The following is an 18,672-nucleotide window of genomic DNA, read 5'->3' as shown; positions in this document are numbered from 1 at the left end:
CTTTCCACAACCCCTTCCAGGAAATGCGGACCTTCTGCGGGGCTGAGTGACTTCACCGATGCCCTCTCCTGTGCCCACCCACGTGGGCGCGTCCACCTCGGTGACCACACAGAGTTCGTGACCTGTTTGGCCCCTGCGAGGGGACTTTGTCCCTGTTTCTGGGGCAGAGACTTCCATCCTGGCTAATGGAGAGGGTCTAACTTCATAACTGGTGCCTTTCCCTCCAGGCGGTGCAGTGACTGCCGACCCTCGGGGCTGGGACTGATGCCGAGCGCCCCGCCCCGCCCCGCGCGCCTGGCACCACCTCCCAGGGCGGTCCCGGCCCAGGCGCTGCTTTGCTCAACTCCGCGGCGGGAGCGGCGGGCGATGGCCGGAGCGGAGGAGGACGGGCCGGGGGCCGACGCGCCCTCGGCCCTGGGCGCGCTGCTGGGCTACCGCGTCTACGCGCGCCGCTGGGTCTTCTTGCTGGTGCTCAGCCTGCTCAACTTCTCCAACGCCACGGTACAGGGGTCTGGGGCTGCCTCTCGGCGGGGGCGCGGGGGGCGGGCCGAGCTGGGCCCCAGTCCGAGTCATCGCGCTCCTCCCACCTGCCCGTGTCCCAGTGCGCCCAGGGGTCTCGGTCTGTAAGGACCCCGACCGGACGTGGGACCGCTGGGAGTGGGGGAGCCAGCGACCTCAGCAGGTGCGGAGGCGCGGGGCCACAGGCCCTCCTCCCGGCTGCGCAGGGAGGAGAGGGGCTAGCGTCTGTCCCCGTGTGTCAGAGCCTCGTTCCTGTGACCTGTAGTGGTTTCGAAAGAATCCCTCTCCTGCTTCCGGACGACGCGGGAATCACTGTCATAGCTGAAAAGGGGTCTTCCAGTAGCCCCACTCCCTTCTGGAAGACCCAACAGCTGGCAACAGGCCTCATGATCTGGCTCCCGCCCTCCCTCTCCAGACTCCCGAGCCCACTCCCACAAGGCAGGGCAGGGCCTAGCCGCCTTTGCTTACCTGTGCCCTGGACCTGTGCTGTGACTCAGTATGGAGGCTTCCTTATCTCTACACCCAGTCTCTCTATAGCTCCCCAGCTGGGGTCTCCAGTGACTGGTTACCTGTTCTAGAATGGTTCCCACTGCTGGCAGGGACTCAGCCCCTGAGACCAGTTGATCAGCCACTGAGAACAGGATCTACCAGTTACTGGGGCCCAGCTTCCCAACCTGCTTCTCCCCAGCTCACCCCTGAGCCCCCAGTTCTGCCCAGGGGCTTGGGCCCCTCTTTCCCCAGCCCATCACATACAGTGGGCTCAGTGGGGTGAACTTTTTGCTGCCCCCAGCCCCTTGCCCCTTGGACAGACGCCCACAGGCACTTGAATGGAGGGAGGGCTTGGAGCTAGTCTTCCCATACCTGACCCTCACCTGGCCACCTGCTCGTGGGGTCAGGCTGCAGTGCTCTCACACACTAGGGCTCCATTGGGCCACCCTACATATCTCTTCCTTGGAGCTGCCCCTCTACCTCCTGAGTGTGCCTGAAGGAACCTGCCCATGACTGCTCAGCTTGCCACAGAACCCCAGGGACTGGTCAGGCAGCATTTGGGCGCCAGGTAATCATGTAATGAAAAGCTACCTTGGCAGCAGGATCCACAGCTGGGGGAGGCTGTGAGTGGCCGAGGGACAATCAGGAAGTGCAGACCCATGAGCAGGGATCGGCAGGCAGGTGTGGACGTTCTGGGCAGACACTGCCTCAGGGAGGTTCTTGAGCAGCAACCACTCTTGGATGTTATTCCAAACTGATCAGGACCTTTTTCCTCCTTTCCTTGCCAGACTGGGTATGGAGAGCCAGCCCTGTGCCGCGACACGTGGCGTCCATGGCCTGGGCTGAAGTCTGCTATGAGTCTGGAAACCTTTTTTCTGTGGGACTCACCACTGTGGCCTCCACCAGGTCCCTGTCTAGCTGGCTAGGAAGGCAGAATTGGTTTTTGGTGCAGTGGTCTAAGGACACAGAGCAGGGGTCTCCTTCAGCCCCTAAAACTGCTTTGATGAGTCTGAGAGTGGATGGGTATCATGAGTGGCCTCAAGAGCTTCCTTGGACATTGAGGCAGCATCCTGCTCACTCCCCTTCAGTCCATGAGTTATTATGGAGCAAACAGGACTCTCACCAGGAATTGTGATCCCTGCTGTGGTCACCACAGTGAGCGCTGACCATCAGTCTTACCCCATCCCAGTCCACGTGTGTACTTCGTCTGCAGCTGGGCGAGCATAGGTCCCAGGCTCTGGGAGGGCAGTGTCAGAGGCAGATGGAGCAGTGCCTGGAGTGAGGTCTGGGGGGCCCCAAAGTGGTGTGAGGAGATGGCCCAGTGGTCTGGGCAGGAGCCAGCATGCGGGGCAGCTATTGGCATGCTCAAAGGGAGGTGGCTGGGAGCAGGTTGAAGGGAATTCTTTTGCACTGGGGACGCATTGTTGTCTGGCACAGCTTAGACCTGTCTCTGCTCTGCCGGCCACAAACTTGGGGGGAACAAGGAATGGGCTTGGCTCAGCAGGGCAGGTTTAGAGAACAGATACCATGCTTTCTCTCAGCTGGATCGGGCTGGGCAGGAAGCAGCTGGACCTGCATGGGGTCTCTTTCTGTACCTGGAAGATCTGTCCTCTGCTTTGCCCCTAAAAAAGAAAAAAGGAAGAAAAGGCAGCCGTTGCCCAAGTTCTCTGTCATGTGAGGCTCTGCAGTCAGTATCTGCTTGGGTCAGCAAGCCTGGATCTCACCCGCCTCACCACAGAGGGTGTGGTCTGGGGCCAGCTTCTGCATTCCCGGTCTCACAGAGTTGCAGTGATTGTGAACTTTGAATTGTGGTACCTTTGTCTTTGGTCCATCCCTGGCCTGCTTCCCATCTCTCTCCTGCCTTGGAGAGCCCCTCCTCTCACCCATCCTTCAGGGAGGAGACAGTGTGTCACCTCCTCCAGGAAGTCTTCCGCACTGACCTAATCGAACGTACTGTTTGCTGAAGGTCTGTGGGGTTAAGAGTCCCAGTGCTTGACGGCACCTAAGGCTGGGAAATATCACTTGTCAGGCTGTCAGGGAGGGTCTTACCTCCTGTAGGACAGGTGGGCTGGCCATGGGCAGGACCAGCACACAATCCAGGTGTTTCCACCTGGGACTCAGTCACCGAGTTTCTAGACAAGCTGGAGATACCTTTGGGCCTCTTTCTGTCCTCTCTCCCCGCCATGGAAACATCCCTTCCACTATCCCTTCAATGGCTCCAGGCCCACCCTACCTCCTACCCTTATCTACCTGGGTGTTCACCACAGATGTGCTCCTCTGCCCAGCCATCTGGGCAGTCTACACATCTATGCGACTGGGGTGGCAGGGCCACCAGCTCCCCTCATCAGGACCCCCTTTTCTACCCTCCCAGGCCCCAGTGCCGTCCAGCACCTGGTCTAGACCCCTTCATGCCCACTCACCATATAGAGCTTCTCTTCCCCCTGCAGTCGTCAGCCTCTCACTGACAGCCCTCTGGGCCTTCTTAGAGCGTCAGTCTTGGTGGGGCTCACGGTCCTGCAGGCTCTGGCCAGGTCTTCTGCCTCTGTCTGACCATTAGGACCGTGTCTGCAGGATGGGGCTGCTCCTTATCCCAGGCACACTGTCTGACCCCCCCACCTGGTGCATCCCCTCGGAGGTGACTGGGTGAAGACCCTGGCCCTTATGGGACTGCCAGACACCCCCTCCCTCGGGCTGGCTGGCCAAGCCTGGGACAGCAGGTGGCTGGGGTATCTGTGGCCCCTGCCCCCCGGTCTGACACCAGTGTGTATCCACAGCTGTGGCTCAGCTTCGCGCCCGTGGCCGACACGATTGCCCACCACTTCTTCCTCTCCACCAAGCAGATCAACTGGCTTTCGCTAATCTACCTTGTGGCGTCCATCCCGTCTGGTGTGGTGGCCATCTGGGTTCTGGACTCTGTTGGGCTCCGCTGGGCAGTGAGTTAGACCCCACGCCAGGGCTCTCTCCTAGATGGGGGCAGGGTCCTTGAGTCAGGGCTCAAGAGCCACTGCTTCTTCCCCAGGGGTCTCCAGGCAGAGCCATTCGGGTGGCAGGGCAGGGGCCAGGGTGCTGGGAGGGGCGTCTGGGCTGGCCAGGCAGTGCTTTGACCCCATCCCTACAGACCGTCGTGTGTGCATGGCTGAACTTGGCTGGGAGTGTGTTTAGAACCCTGCCCTTCCTGTTCACCGAGATCCAGGACCCATTTCCCTTCCTCATGGGTGGGCAGGGCCTCTGTGCCCTGGCCCAGACCCTGGTCGTCTTCTCTCCGGCCAAGCTGGCTGCCTTGTGGTTCCCAGAGCACCAGCGAGCCACAGCCAACATGATCGGCACCATGTGTGAGTGGCAGGGGTGAGGCTGGCGGTCTTCTGTGGCTTAGTGAGTGGGTGCCCAGCTCTCAGAGGGCAGAGGGCTCCGGCTGTGGGCCGGGGACCAGGCCTGGCCACGGCTGGGCGGACACGTGTCTCCATCTGTCCATCCAGCAAACCCCTTGGGCATCCTGGTGGCCAACCTGTTGTCGCCTGCCCTGGTGAAGAGGGAGGAGGACATCCCCATGATGGTGAGGGAGCTCATGGGGCACACACACGTGCGTGCATGTGTGCGGTGCGCGTGGGTGCATGGTGGGCTCGCATGTGCGTGCATGTGCAAGTGTGCCCACGCCTGTCTGTGAGTGTGCACGCGCCCCTCCCTGTGACCACATCGGCAAGTGCACTTGGTGCACACAGGGTTTTCCCACATGCCTGAGGTGGACGTGAGGGCGAGGGGTGGGGGCTGCAGCCAGAGGCCAGTGTGTCTGCTGAGCAAAGGAAGGATGGAGGGAAGGGTCAACCCAGGGGGCAGGTGGTTGGCATTGGAAACCCTGGGGGTGTCTAAGGGGAGAGTGATTTGACCTGGTCCAGAGGCTCGGGGAGCCAAAGGCGTGGTTGCGGTGTCCAGGTAGGTTGGGTTGGGGAGTGGGGGCAGGCTCAGGCCAGGTTTGGAAGGGCAGGGGGTTCCAGCTGTGCAGCTGGGTACGTGTTGGGATCATTCACGAAGGCAGGCAGGAAGGTTCAGTTGGCGGTTGAATGGGTGAGTCTGGGGCCCTGGGAGAGGGCTGGCTAAGGGTGTCACCGTGGGAGTCATCTATGGGTGATATTTTGAAAGCCAGGGTTCTAGAGGAAGCAAAGCAAAGCAGGCCCTGGGGCTCGCCTTTGTCTGTCGGCAAGGCGGCAGTGTGCCCAGAACAGTGGGTGTGAAGCCCTCATGGGCATGTGTGTGCACACACACATGCACGTACACATGCACGCACACACACACACTCAGGTATGCCCTCTCCCCAGCTGGGCATCTATATCATCCCTGCCGGCCTCGCCTGTCTCCTGGCCATTGCCTGCCTCTGGGAGAGCGTACCTCCTAGCCCACCCTCTGCAGGGGCCGCCCACTCCACCTCAGAGAAGTTCCTGGATGGGCTGAAGCTGGTTAGTGTTGTGGGATCCAGGGCGGGGGTGATCTGGTGCAGGGAGGAGGCTGAGGAGGGGAAGGGGGACAGGACAGGGCCTGCTGGGGTATCCTGAGTATCCCGCTGGGGCTCCTTGCTGAGCGGTGTCTTCTCCAGCTCTTGGGGAACAGAGCCTATATCATCCTCGCTGTGAGTTTCGGGGGCGGCATCGGCATCTTCTCCAGCTTCTCGGTCCTCCTGGAGCAGATCCTTTGTGTGAAGGGCTACTCCAACGTGAGTGCTGGCTCCACCCAGCCCCCCTCTCCTGTGCAAGGAGGGGCTGGGGGGCCATTACTGTTAGCCTGAAGGCTGTCTGCCCCAGACACTGGGTTTCCACGCCTGGACAGGGTAACCTCCTCTTGTGGGTGGTATTGAGATGTTGTGTGTGAAACGTTGTGTCAGGTGCCAAATGCAGTCTGATGGTGGGGTTGTGGCCCTGGGGAGGGGTGGTGGCGGTGCCCAAAGATGTACTGGGATTTTGTGTAGTGCTTTTCACTATCTTTCCCAATGCCCCACTCAGGATGGCCCAATCCTGTGGGTCTCCAGGGAAGGGTCCTCTTCTGATACTTGGAGATTGGGAGGGCCTTGCTCTGCTCATAGCATCTCTGACCCTGCCCTCTGCTGTCTGGCATCAGCCCTAGGTGTGGGATTCAGGCCTCATGAGGAGCACACAGGCCCTGAGGCCCTTTCCTTTAGCATTTGTTGAGTTCCCGGGGTGGGGTGCCATAGGAAAGAGGCACCTGCAGGAGAGGACATGCCGTCCCTCACTCATGGCTAACCATGCAGCTGAGCCTTCCATGTCACCCTGCCATGGGCTTCTCGGTGATGGCGTATGCCCTGAGGATGGGCTCCTTCTCCTGGGGCCCTAGTAGCACCGTGACCCAATGATGGGGTGCCCCTGACCTCCTCTCCTCCAGGAATTTGCAGGCCTTTGCGGGGCTCTCTTCATTGGGTTTGGAGTCCTGGGGGCACTGGTTCTCAGCCTGTATGTGGACCGGACCAAACACTTCACTGAAGCTGTCAAGATTGGCTTCTGTCTGACCTCCATGGTCTGCGTGGCCTTTGCCCTGGTGAGAGTCCCCTTGAACCAAGACCACCCTATAGGCATGCAGGTGGGATGCTCTGGGGGCAGGGCAGCTGACAGATGGGTCAAAGCAGACATTCAGACCTTCTCAGGCTTGGGCACTGCCCACTGGGGTGGTCCCCTGACGCTGGGCACTGCCCCATCCCTGCTCCCTGCTCAGCTGAGACAGGGTGCTGGTGCAGGGCCTGGCTGGGCCTGGGTGTCCAGGGCTGTGCACTCTGACTGCTGCCCTGTCCCTCTGTGTGGCTCGCTGCCCCTCAGGTGTCTCAGCTGCAGGGACAGACCTTCGCGCTGGCTGCCCTCTGCTCACTGCTGGGGTTCTTTGGCTTCTCGGTGGCGCCCATTGCCATGGAGCTCGCCGTTGAGTGCTCCTTCCCTGTAGGGGAGGGTGCAGCGGCAGGCCTGGTCATCGTGCTGGGGTGAGTGTCTGTCCCTCCACCACTTCCCTGGGGACCCCAGAGACCTTCTCCTCACCCCGCCCCAGGCTACACAGTGGGTAACCTGCCTGCTCGGGCAGAGGCCACCACATTCTGAGCTGTGTGCTGCCCCGGGCTGGCTGCTGTGCCCACACGGGCCAGAACAGGACACTGCCCTCAGAGTGACCAATGGCCATGTGAGTACTGAGCAGGCCCGGGGCAGGGCTGAAGGCCTTGTGGCTGTCCAGGCAGGCCGAGGGTGTGCTCGTCATGGTCCTGCTGACTGGCCTGACCACACGTCGCGCGGAGCCGTCCGTTTCCACCTGCCAGGATGGCCAGGGCCCACTGGACTGGATGGGTGAGTGCCCCCGCCTGCAAAGAGCCCCCAAGGGGACAAGCGAGGAGGTCAGTGCCTGGGCTCCCCACCACCCTCTCCAGCCCTGGAACCTCCCCTCCATGGGCCCCTTTCTTTTGGCACCTTTCACTCTCCTTGGCATGTGCAGGGCACCCAAGGGGCAGGGGTGCGGGGGGGGGTCGGAGGGCAACAAGGCTGATCTTTCCCCTCCAAGGCTCACTATGGTGGGAGCAGCCCTGAGACCCTGGTGAAAGCCCAACGTTTAAACCCCATGTGAGTCGTTTTAAAATGAGATCAGGGAAAGAGACAGAGAGGCCGAGAGAGACGGGGGTGAGGATGGCCACATCTGCAGACTCTGTACCGGTGACCTTGGAGCTCAGCACACCTGGGTCTGTGAACTGCCCTCAGGGCCTGTTTCCAGGGCACTCTGGTCATGGCTAGCGGGGTCAGTTGGGGCTCTGCTAGCTCTGTGGCTACTCTGGGTCAGGGCTGGGGAGCTCTGGCTGCTTGGGCAAGCCTCAGAACAGAGCTGGGCTGTGTCTCCCTAGTGTCCATGCTGCTGATGGCCGGCCTGTGCACCCTCTTCAGCTGCTTCCTGGTGTGCTTCTTCCATACCCAGTACCGGCGCCGACAGGCTGAGGCCAATGAGAGCCACTCCATCCAGGAGGACACGTCCCCAGAGGCTGCAGATCACGCGCCCTGCCCGGCAGCCACCCCCTGAGGCTCCACTCGGCTACACCCCCACGACCTCCAGCATGGACCGTAGGAAGCTCAGGGGCAACTCATTCCTAGAGCCGTTCTCCTGGCCCTACCTGCTTGTTCAGGGGAGCCCTGAGCCGCTGGAGCCCCCAGGACTTGCAGAGAGGTCACAGGGGTCCCTGCAGAGTTCTGGAAGCCAAAAGAGCAGTTGGTGCATCAAGAAGTGGTCCTGGGGACATGAAGGGGAGGCCAGGAGGGGTAGGCTCTGGTCACAGGGTGACAGCATCCCGCAGATGCCAGAGGGCCTTGGAGTCCTCGGCACACCCAGAGCGCAGCAGGATGGCCCAGGGGAGACCCTGTGGCTATAGCATGAACTGCTGGTGCTGTGTGGACAAGCAGCCATTGGCCAGGCAGGTGCCCCAGTGGCCAGGCCAGACCCAGGGTGGTGGCTGGTGCAGGAGCAGTGTGTGGGGGATGGACCTGGCATGAGGGACAAGGGCTGGTGGGGAGCTGGATGGATTGGGAGTCCTGAGGGCCCCCGGCATGACTGAGTCTGGAATGGACACTTGTGAGAAATGCCTTCCTTGAGGAATCCCAACCCATAGCTTTTCTCAACCTCTGCTGACCACTGAGTGACCTGACTCCAGCATGAGTGCTAGGACAGCAGGTGGGGTCAGGCTGGGCTGGGAGGGGGAAGCAGAGGGAGGGCCCTACAGGCAGATCGATGCTCCCACCCCCACCAGACCCTTCCCCTCCAGACTCTCCCAGTTCCAAGCAAACACTTCCACCCAGTGGACCCTCCCCCAAACTCTCCCCACCACGGCAGACACATCTCCCCCCCCCAGGCAGAGGTTCCCCACCTGCCGACCCTCCCACCCGCAGGCGGATCCCTCCTCCTCTCCCTCTGCAGACACTGGCAGGCAGGTTTGTGGGTTCATGTTTATTGAACTGGCTGCAGCCCGGGTGCGGATGGAGGAGATGCCCTTCATTCCTCCTTCTCCTCCCCGTGGGTGAGCACGTAGCTCAGTGCCTTATAGTCCAGGTTGCCTGCAGCATCGATGGTGGCAAACTGGAACATCTGGTCAACCTGCAAGCCGGTATGGTTGGGGGAGTCAGGCCCAGGGACGAGGGGAAGGAGCAAATGGTCTGATGAATTACAGGCACTGAACTCCAGCCAGCTCCAGTGTTGTTTTTGCTTGTGGGGGTGGGGGAAAGGGAGGTGGGGGGGGGATCACACTGCAGAGCCAGGGGCAGGGCTGGGGTATACTGCCCACCCCATTGCTGCAGCCTCTGGGGGCCCAGGGTGAATCCCCCTAGTTAACTGCCCACCCCCTGGAGCCCAGAGGGCTATCCTTGAGCTTCACAGAGGGGCATGGGGGAAGGAAGTTGGGGGAGGGCAGAGTGGGCCAAACCTCTTCAGCGGTCATCTTGTCTGCCTGGGACATCAACAGCCGCTTGATGCTGAGGACAAGGAGGGAGGAGCCAAATTAGGCTGCACTGAAGAAAGGAATTGGCAGGGGAAGAACTGGAGGGGTGGCCCCAGGGAGCCCCATGACTTGGGTCAGTTCACATCATTGGCTCTTCCACTGTGGGATACCCCAAGGCGGGGGTCTGCTCACCCTTCAATCCCACCCACTCACAGCACAGGTGCCTCTCAGAAGCCTGGCTAAAGCCTGGGCACCAGGGAGTGGTCATCAGGGAGTCTTTCCTGACTCACACGCTCAGGGGTCACCACCCTGGTGGGGGGGGGGCTCCATCTGCAGGGAGGAGACTGTGGGAGATTAGAGGCAAGTGCCTGGTACACCAAATATGCCCACTTGGCTGATTTAGCCCCCAAAAGGACTTAAAGACCCAGTGATGGTCCAAGTGGTGGTGACCAGCCGAGTCCCTGGGTGCCTAGCCCTGTGTAGGCAAGACTGTTTTGTCCTCAGTTACCCTGAGGGACTCAGGATCTTGGGGCAGGCAGCCCAAGGCCTGGAGACTGGGGTGGGGTGAGGGGAGGTAGGCTTGGCATCCCTCGGGGAGATGTCTAAGTGCCTGTGGCCACACTCACTAGTCCTTGTTAATGCTGCCTTTGCCATCGGGATCCAGCATCTTGAAGGCATTTAGGATGGTCTCCTCGGCATCCGTACCTGCCCACAAAAGGCCTTGAACCATGGGCTGTTTAGGGCTCCAGTCCTGCTCTGGGCCACCCCAGGGCTTGGCCTGAATGAGCGTCCAGCTCCTGAGCCCCTGGGAGACCCTGCAGCTCCCACTCTGAGGGGACTACTCTGGGGGTCCCCAGAATCCTGCCCAGGCCCAAAAGTGGAGTGAGTGCTCAATGAGTGAAGGACAGAGGCTATCACCACGAAGCAGACAGGAGGAAGGTTGAGCTCATGTGCCCCCTGGGTGTGTGACCCACAGATGTGGGTACCAGAATGTCAGGTCCTAGGGCTTTTCAGCAAATCTGAAAATCTGGATTTTTATGTGAAATGTCTGGATTTCTAAGTGTTAGGAGCTAACAGTCTGTCTTGGCAGACTGGCCTGAGGGCTGCCCCTAGCCAGGGAGGAGCCTGGACCCGTGGTGCTCACCACCCCATGGCTCTTACCTGTCAGCTTCGCCCCAAACATGTTCAGGAACATGGTGAAGTTGATGGGCCCTGAGGCCTCCTTGAGCATGGCATCCAGCTCATCATCCTTGATGTTGGTTTTGCCTGTCGCCGATACAAGGCATGGGCAGGAATGTCACACCCCCCTGGCTGTCCTATTGTTGGTGTGTCTGCTGTCCCCACTGGTTGCCCACCTCCATCATTCAAAGTTGAGGAGGCCAGAAGGAGGGAGGTGAGCCAATGGGGGGATACTTGGCCCAGGTGTGGTGGCCCAGGTCTGCATGTCAGCAGAACCCCAAACCCTGAGCCCTGGGGAGATGGGCAGCTGAGGAGGAGGAAGAGGCCATGCATGGAGCCCAGGAAGACCTGTGATCTGCTTACCTGGGTATAAGGGGGCCCAGAGGAAAGAAACCTACCTGTTCTCCCCTGGGATTGCCTCAGGCTGAGAACATGCCCCCAAATGGGAAGTTGAGGGAGAAAGGGCCAGCCTTTGGCTCTTCAGAGGGGCATGATCCGGCCTCCACGTCCTCCAAGTTCTATTTCTGGGCTCCCTTACCATGCTTGGGGGAAGGAGGACAAGCCTCCCCATGCAGTGGTGTCCCTCTGGGGTGTTAGCCCCTCCCTGGAGCTTTGGTCCCAACCTCCCCATCCAGGATACCCATGCTTGGGCTGTGCCACCCACCCTGTGATGCCCTGATCAAGCCAGAGGGATTTCTCCCCTAGGGGAGGCCCAGCCCACATCTCGCAGCCCATGAGGAATGGGATGTCAGGTCAGGCTGTAAGGCCCAGGTACAGAGCAAGGCTCTCCAGGACTGGAGGACATTCTGAGGTGGGTTCTAGAGAGCTCTGTCCCACGGCACCTACCCAGAGAGGCGTAGGTGTCCTTCAGGTCCTCCTTGTCAATGAAGCCATCTCGGTTCTGATCCATTAGTGTGAATGCCTGAAACCGAGGCCAGGGTCACTGGGTTGCCAGGCTGGCCACACCATGTTAGGACAGGCATCTATTCTCACTGGGTCTGGAGTGAGGCTCATGTAGGGTCTTTTGGTCACCTGCATTACGATTCACAGGGGACCCCTTGGGCAGGAGTTACTGGGTGGAGGGGTCCTGGGACAAAAGCAAAGCCTCACCTCCTTGAACTCCTGGATCTGGGTCTGCTCAAAGTTGGAGAAGACGTTGGATGATGCCCTCTGGGCCCGTAGGCCACCCCCTTCCTTCTTCTTAGTCTTCCTGCTGGCCTAATGTGAGAACACCAAGGCTAAGGGGTCTCCAGGCTGGTGTTTTGGAAGACAACACAGAGGACAGGTGGGCTATGGCACTAGGTGCTCCAGGGGGACCCCAAACCTGGGTCCCTGGGCTGGGGCAGCCCTGACAAGGTCCTAACAGCACTGTACCCAGGGCTCGTCTTGAGCTTTGTCCTGCTCCATCTGCCATCCAGCCAGGAGCCAGCTGGGCCTGAATGTCCAAGGAGCAAATGGACTGTGCAAGTAGCCAGCAAGTGGGTGGGCCAGTTCTAGGAATCCCTCCAGTGTGAAGGCCAGCACCCTCCATCTTCCAGCCCCAGATGTCACTGAGGCAGCCGTGGGGCACAGATCTTCCCCACCTAACACCCTTACACATGTAAACAAACTCAACTCTTGTGCACATACACTCCCACAGAACACACTCATGTAGGCGACACACGTGTACACACAGTCCCAAATGCACACGGTGCACAAACACATGCACACTCACACTCGATCCTGCCCCGGTGGCCTCCTGGCCACACTCACCATGCCTGGGTCTGCCTGCTGCGATGGTCTGTGCCCTCCTTGCCCAGGTCACCCGTCTTAAACTCCTACCCAGTCCCCCAGGACAGCTCGGACTCCGGCTGCCGCTCCCTACAAGGACAGGCCCAGGGCCACCCTGGGGACTGGACAACTGCAGAGTGAGCTTTGGCACCTGGCGGGTGACTCAGATGCCGCCATCTTGCCCTGCCCAGCAGGGCCCCCAGCTTCCCAGGCAGCTCACCAAGAAGGCTTTGTTCTCCTGTTTTCTGTGCATCTCCAGGGCCACCTGCATGAGGACCTGGGCGGCTGCAGGAGCCAGAAGAAGGAGTACCTTTCCTAGGTTTGCACAAAGTCACTGTGAGTGGCCTTGGGGGCTGGTGACCAAGTGTTCTCTGAGCATGTTGTGTGCGCCCTCACCTCTCTGCTTCAGTGGCAGAAAAGTCCCAGGGCCCTAGGTATCCCCATGGCAGGGAGCTCCTTGCCTGGCACAGAGTGGGGATAACATTTCTGGGATGGAGGGCCATCCAGATGGGCTGGGCCCTGGACCAAATTCCCCACTACATCATGGCCCAGCAGGCAGAGCCCAGCAGGCAGAGTCGGGGGGGAGACCTGGTGCCGGATATTAGAGGTCACCACAGGGTCAGGGGCTGGGTGCCCTAGTCCTGGGTTGCGGGGAGTGCAGGTTAGGGGCAGGAAAGGATGGGGGTCTATAGGCTGAACAGAAGGAGAAGGCCTGGGGGTAGAATGAAGAGGGCAGTCAGGACTGCAGTTTCACACCTGGAGAACAAGCCCTCAGAGCCCCTTGTTCCTGTACCATGGGCGGGGGTAGGCATCAGCAGCAGGGGTCCCCTAGGGCACCTCTGGGAACCACATCACATGTGAGTGCCACCATGGCAGGGGTCCTGCCCCCAGGGGCACACCCCTTCAGTCACATGACACCTCTGAGGTGCTGCCATATGTGATCCCAGGGGCAGACACCATTTGCCTGCCATGAGTATGGGACAACAAGCACCCCGTGGAACTTGGGGAGGCATGACCCACTGCGGGGACCTGGGGGCTCCCTTGGGTTCGGCCTGGAGGACTCCCAGAGGGAGAACATGTGACTAACGTGGGAGACCTGGGCTGGGCTGCATTCCCAGTTGGGCAAGGTCTGACTGTGATGCTTGGAGAGACCCTAGCAGGGCTGTAGGATTGGGACCACAACATTGAGAAGGGAAGACAGGCAGGATCTGTGCTCAGAAGGCCCCTGATGTGGGGAAGGCCAGAAGACACTGGCAGAGCCCCTGGGGAGGTTTTCTGGGTTGGCAGCACTAAAGATAGCCATGGAGCCTGGCTCCGGGGAGAATATCAGGATTCAAAGTGGACAGCTGGCCCTGACAGGTGCAGAGGTGTCAGCAGGCGGTTCCAGTGTCCTGAGCCAGGTGGGAGCCCCCTCAGCCCTCAGGAAGGGCCCAGGGCCAAAGCGAGTCTCCCCCAGCTTCAGGGGTCTTCCCCATGTGTATATGGGCATGTGTGTCCCCCACTGGTCCCCCTACCCCGCCCCACTGGAAGCTACCATTAGGTGGTCCCCTACCAGCACCTTGGCCTCACCTTCAGCCCAAGAGACACTTATTTTTGATTCTGGAAGCAGGAGTTGCTGAGGAGTCTTGTTTATTTTAATATCCAGGGAAGGGAAAACATATTTGTCACCCGAGGTCATCTGCCTAGATGCTCAAGGGCAAGAATGGGGGTGGGGTGGGAGTGGGGGGTGTGCACTCAGCATTACCACATGGCATGTTGGTTGAAGAGGTTTATTTTGTGTCCTGTGGGGTCAGTGTGTGTTTACAGCTTCCTCAGGGAGCAATGAGGGGGCTTGGGAAGGACTTCCCCCAACCCCAGGCCTGGCAGAGGCACCAGTGGATGGCATCAGGCAGGGATCCTCAGAGAGCTCAGAGAAGGGCCTGGTGGCCCTATAGGATGGGCCTCCCTGTTCCCACCCTCAGCCCAGGAAGCAACACAGGTGACTTTCCAGTTTCCCAGCCGGAGGCCTAGAGCCAGGACTCCAGAGCAAGCTGCAGAGCCAGGAGGCCCTGCCCAGGACCCTGGGGAGGCTGGAAGAACCTCGCTTCCATGCAGATTTACGGAGCAACTGCTTTGTGCCCTGCAGTTTTCATCTCTGCATTCCATTCTCTTTAGATTTATCATTAAGCTCTCTTTGGAAACAGGAGGGTTTGGGAGACTAAGGAAAAGTGGGCTCCCCTCTGGCATACCGGGGGCCCTAGTGAGCCCCGAGCTCTGGTTCTCAGGGAGCTTCTTTCTGGAGCAGTGCAGGGCCCAGGGGATGAGTGGTCCTCCTTCCAGACCACCCCCCACCCCCAACACACACCTGGTTGCTTTGGGAACCATGTGTCTGCACAGCCAACACAGTTGGGAAGCTGTCTGGCCACCGCCGCTCCATCTTTGGGTAGCCCCTTTGCACACCTGTGGGTGACCTGGTATGCCTTTGCCAGAGCTAACCACAGAAGTGGGACAGAGTGGGACAGAGTACCTCACAGGTGTGGCCTCCTACCCCCACCCACGGTGAGTAGCAGAAGTGAGAGAATGAGGGCCCATCTGGGGGCTCAGTGGTCCCTGAGGCCCTGGTTGAGGTGGACCTTGGAGCTTGGGACTGCAGGGTCCCCAGGGCAGGAGTCAGGGAGCAGGCTCTACTAGGGTGCTCTTCCCAGGAAGACTCCAGCCCCCTGTGCTGGAGAGGCTCCTGCAGTGAGGAAACTCGGCTCTGCTGGAGGACTGAGACTGCGGGCAAGGGTAGCTGTAAGGGGCACCCGAGGCAGTGCCGTCCCAGGAAGAAGTTCTGAGGCCACCAGGATAAGCCTGGCCTGAGTCCAGAGGGCTTGGCCACAACCGCTCCCCTCCCCTCCCCTCCCCTCCGTGAGAGGCCTGGGGCAAGGAGGCCTGCACTCAGGTCACACTTAGCCCCTGGACCCTGGATTCCCAGCCCAAAACCTCGAACCCCTTTCCGGACCATGGGCCCTTCCTGGGCGGTCGTGGCAGCTGACCTGGGGTGACCGTGGGCCTCTCCAGCCGCGGGGCGGGAGTGGGGGCTCCTTCGCCGACTCGCCGGCCCTGACAGGAGAGCCCAGGCACAGCAGGAGGATAGAGAGCCATCTACTTTACACTTCGTGAGACTGACTTATATTTTTCAAATATTTGGACCTATAATGGGCGGGCTCCCCTGGTGCTCAACCTGGCCTGACAACGGCAGAGGCTGCAGGGAACATGAGGGTAGGCCGGGTTTTACACCCGGGGCAAAACCCACCCCCGCCGCCCAGCCGACACCTGCTTCTCCCGCAATCGCGCATGCGCAGCTGATGGCGAGCCGCGCGCCCGGTGTGGTCCCCGCCCCGAGCGGGCGCACGCTGTTCCACCTCCGTCCACCGGGGGGCGCAGTCCTGCTTCTGTTCGCCGCCGACGGCGCATGCGTTCGCCCTTGTACGCTTTTACGTCTCCGCAGCTTTCCGGGCCCTTGCAGCGTCCTCCTCAGATTGTGCTTCCGGCGTGAAGGTTACGGTCAAGATGGTGCCGCCGGTGCCAGTCTCCCCGCTCATCAAGGTGAACTAGGCTTTGCGGCCGTCGCCGGGTGCTCGGCTCCGCGTGCGCGACCCCAGAGAGCCCAGGACCCGCGCCCCCGCGGGTGCGACCCCCCCCATTCCCCGCGCTCCCGGGACCTCCGTCCTGCACCCCCGACCCCGCGGGCTGGGAACCGCCTCCCCGAGACCCGCGCCCCCGTCCCTACTCCCTGAGCTCCCGGGACCCGCGCCCCCGTCCGCACCCCCCGCGCTCTCGGGGCCCCCGCCCTACGCCCCGGACTCCGCGGGTGGGAATCCCCTCCCGGGAACCCGCGCCCAGGTCCGCACTCCCCGCGCTCCCAGGACCCCCGCCCTGCTCCGCCGACCCCACGGGCTGGGAACGCCCCCCAGTCCCCGCGCTCCCAGGACCCCCCTGCGCCCCCCGACCCCGCGGGCTGGGAACTCCTTCCCAGTCCCCGCGCTCCCGGGACTCCCACCCTGCGCCCCCCGACCCCGCGGGCTGGGAACCGCCTCCTCAGTCCCCGCGCTCCCGGGACTCCCGCCCTGCGTCCCGGATCCCGCGGGCTAGGAACTCTCTCCCCAGTCCCCGCGTTCCCGGGAACCCCTGCGCCCCCCGACCCCGCGGTTTGGGGACCCATCCCCCCGTCCCCGCGCTCTCGGGACCCCCTGTCCGCCCGACCCCGCAGGTTGGGAACTCCCTCCCCAGTCCCCGCATTGCCGGGACTCCCTCCCTGCGCTCCCCGACCTCGCGGGCTGGGGATTCCCCCCAGGCCCCGCGCTCCCGGGACTCCCCCTCCCCCCCCCCCCCCCGCACCCTCCTGCCCCGCCTCTGACCGTCTTTTGCCCGCAGCTCGGCCGCTACTCCGCCCTGTTCCTCGGCGTGGCGTATGGAGCCAAGCGCTACAGTGAGTGACCGCGCCGCTGTCTTGGCCCAAGGCAGGGGTAGCACTGGGGCTTCTCAGAGCCAGGGGGGCTCCCCAGAGCCATCTACTAAGCCCCAGCGAAGGGCAAGAAAGGGGGCAGGGTTGGGAGGCCCCAGCCCCAGAAACCCGAGCGAGTTTGACCCCTGAGCGGGGCGCGGCAGGTGTGTAGGTTGCTTTGGGATTAGCGCAGGTGGTCAGGACCCAAAGTGCATTCTGATGCTGGGCACCCCCCGGGAGCTGGAAAACGGCTAGTTCTTGTTGAAAATTGGGGTGCCAAGTGGGTGTTGGAGGAGTGCTGCGGTCAGACGCGAGCAGCCTCTGGTGGCCTAGATTGCCGAGCAGAGAAGTGCGGTGAGGTGGTGGGGCATCTGGTGGGGCGTCTCGGGGGCTGGCAGGCGGGGCCCCTACAGCTGCGCTCTGGGTTGGGCTCTTTGCTGAGCAGGGAAAGTCAGGCCTTAATCCACGTGGAAGGAAAAGAGTGGAAAGCACATGCATCAGGCATTCACGTGCACTAAATTCCTTTTATGCAGCGTTTTGGTGAAGACACTGAAAGTACCTACCCGTCTTCGTGCTTTCCTTACACAGGTTACCTGAAACCTCGGGCAGAAGAGGAGAGGAGGATAGCCGCTGAGGAGAAAAAGAAGCAGGATGAACGGAAGCGGATTGAGAGAGAACTGGCAGAAGGTAGTGGAGTTACTGCATCTTACGGCCTTGTCCTCTGCCCAGACTTGAGAAACATATAGGTGCTCCTTCAGGTGAACCCCACAGTGGGGGTTGGGAGCTGCCTCCTTTCTTCCAGCACTGGCCAGTGGGTCCTCTGCGGGAGGAGAGATGCAGCAGGGCCGTGGATGTTGGGGGACACGGTGACACCTGGCCTTGGGCAAGGCCCACCAGGTCCCTAGGCCTTGGAGGTTAGTTGTCTGGGAATGTGCCACCCGCAGAGGGGCCCACAGGACTGGAACCAGGCACGCATCCCCCGCTGAGTGCTGTGGCAGGCTCCAGTCAGTGTGCAGGGACAAGAGTTGAGGCAGAGCATGCGGGCTCTCCACTGTAGCTAGATCCTGGGTTGTTGAGCACTGAGCATGTGAAGTGGTCCTTTCGGATTGCCTGAGCGTGTAATAACACGAGTGTTTTCCTTTGAACCTTTCAGCCCAAGACGACAGCATACTAAAGTGAGCCTGCCTTTCTCTGGAATGGTGTGGATGAATAAAGCTTTCTGTGTTCGATGCTCTCCTTTTTTGTCGCCAGTTGTCTGATTTCTGGACTCCAGCTCAGCAGTTGTGCTCTATCCTCCATTTCTGTGGGGTGGGGATGGGGAGTGGGTTTCAGAAGAACTGGGCACCTGTCACAGACCCAGAGGGCAGTGCACAGACGGGCCGGGAACACAGAAATTCTGTCACCTGTTCTCTGGGGTGTCCGACTGGGGACCCCCAAAGGGAGCAGTTTATACCCCACACAGCCAGCTTGGGTATTGCGGCTGCTGCTTGGTCTTCACTGAGCCCAGACCCTTGATGGGCCGTGCAAATGCCGGGGACCTGGATCTTCATCCCCCTGTCAGGAGCCCTCCCCTCGACCCTAAGGAAGGCCCGTGGGCTTTTGGGGATCAGGCTGGGGTGCTGCCTAAAGCTCTGTAGTGGGCTTGGGCTCTTGCTGAGCTGACAGCCAGGTTCTGCCCCTCCTGGCTGTGCTCTTCCAGCCTCTGAGGCCTGGTGTTGGCATGGTGCTCTTTCCCAGCCCCAGGCCTTGAGCAAATTTCCCTGAGCCCAAGTTTTGTTGATAAAATGAATTCATT

The 18,672-nt window shown here is 61.0% G+C and overlaps 2 protein-coding genes across 11 annotated transcripts; one reads left to right on the top strand and one right to left on the bottom strand.

Annotated features, from left to right (window-relative positions):
- Window positions 1-331: 331 nt before the first annotated feature.
- On the top strand, window positions 332-18,113 carry SLC49A3 (solute carrier family 49 member 3). Of its 10 annotated transcripts, none has more exons than XR_013446220.1 (13): window positions 332-501; window positions 3,783-3,941; window positions 4,127-4,340; window positions 4,485-4,561; window positions 5,322-5,459; window positions 5,597-5,713; window positions 6,397-6,549; window positions 6,825-6,982; window positions 12,669-12,728; window positions 15,882-15,979; window positions 16,808-16,862; window positions 17,466-17,564; window positions 18,031-18,113. XR_013446220.1 is itself a non-coding variant. In XM_078068272.1 (13 exons), exons 1-13 carry the CDS (start codon window positions 367-369, stop codon window positions 18,054-18,056), a joined length of 1,506 nt encoding a protein of 501 aa, XP_077924398.1. In that variant the 5' UTR covers window positions 332-366; the 3' UTR covers window positions 18,057-18,113. The 10 variants fall into 10 exon arrangements, 7 of the variants coding, with proteins under 7 accessions (XP_077924398.1, XP_035950199.1, XP_077924399.1 ...); XR_013446219.1 differs by having other exon boundaries at window positions 15,882-16,061; XM_078068272.1 differs by having other exon boundaries at window positions 12,669-12,745.
- Window positions 9,019-12,289, bottom strand: MYL5 (myosin light chain 5). The gene is made up of 7 exons (XM_078069930.1): window positions 12,269-12,289; window positions 11,750-11,857; window positions 11,486-11,561; window positions 10,622-10,726; window positions 10,087-10,165; window positions 9,446-9,494; window positions 9,019-9,120 (listed from the first exon to the last, which is right to left on the bottom strand). The coding sequence occupies exons 1-7, from the start codon at window positions 12,287-12,289 to the stop codon at window positions 9,019-9,021; spliced, it is 540 nt and encodes a 179-aa protein (XP_077926056.1).
- Window positions 18,114-18,672: the final 559 nt, after the last annotated feature.

This window comes from Halichoerus grypus, chromosome 3, assembly GCF_964656455.1.
Source record: "Halichoerus grypus chromosome 3, mHalGry1.hap1.1, whole genome shotgun sequence".
NCBI lineage: Eukaryota > Metazoa > Chordata > Mammalia > Carnivora > Phocidae > Halichoerus > Halichoerus grypus.
Note: the sequence above shows the minus strand (reverse complement) of the source record. Positions and strands in the feature narration are given on the sequence as shown.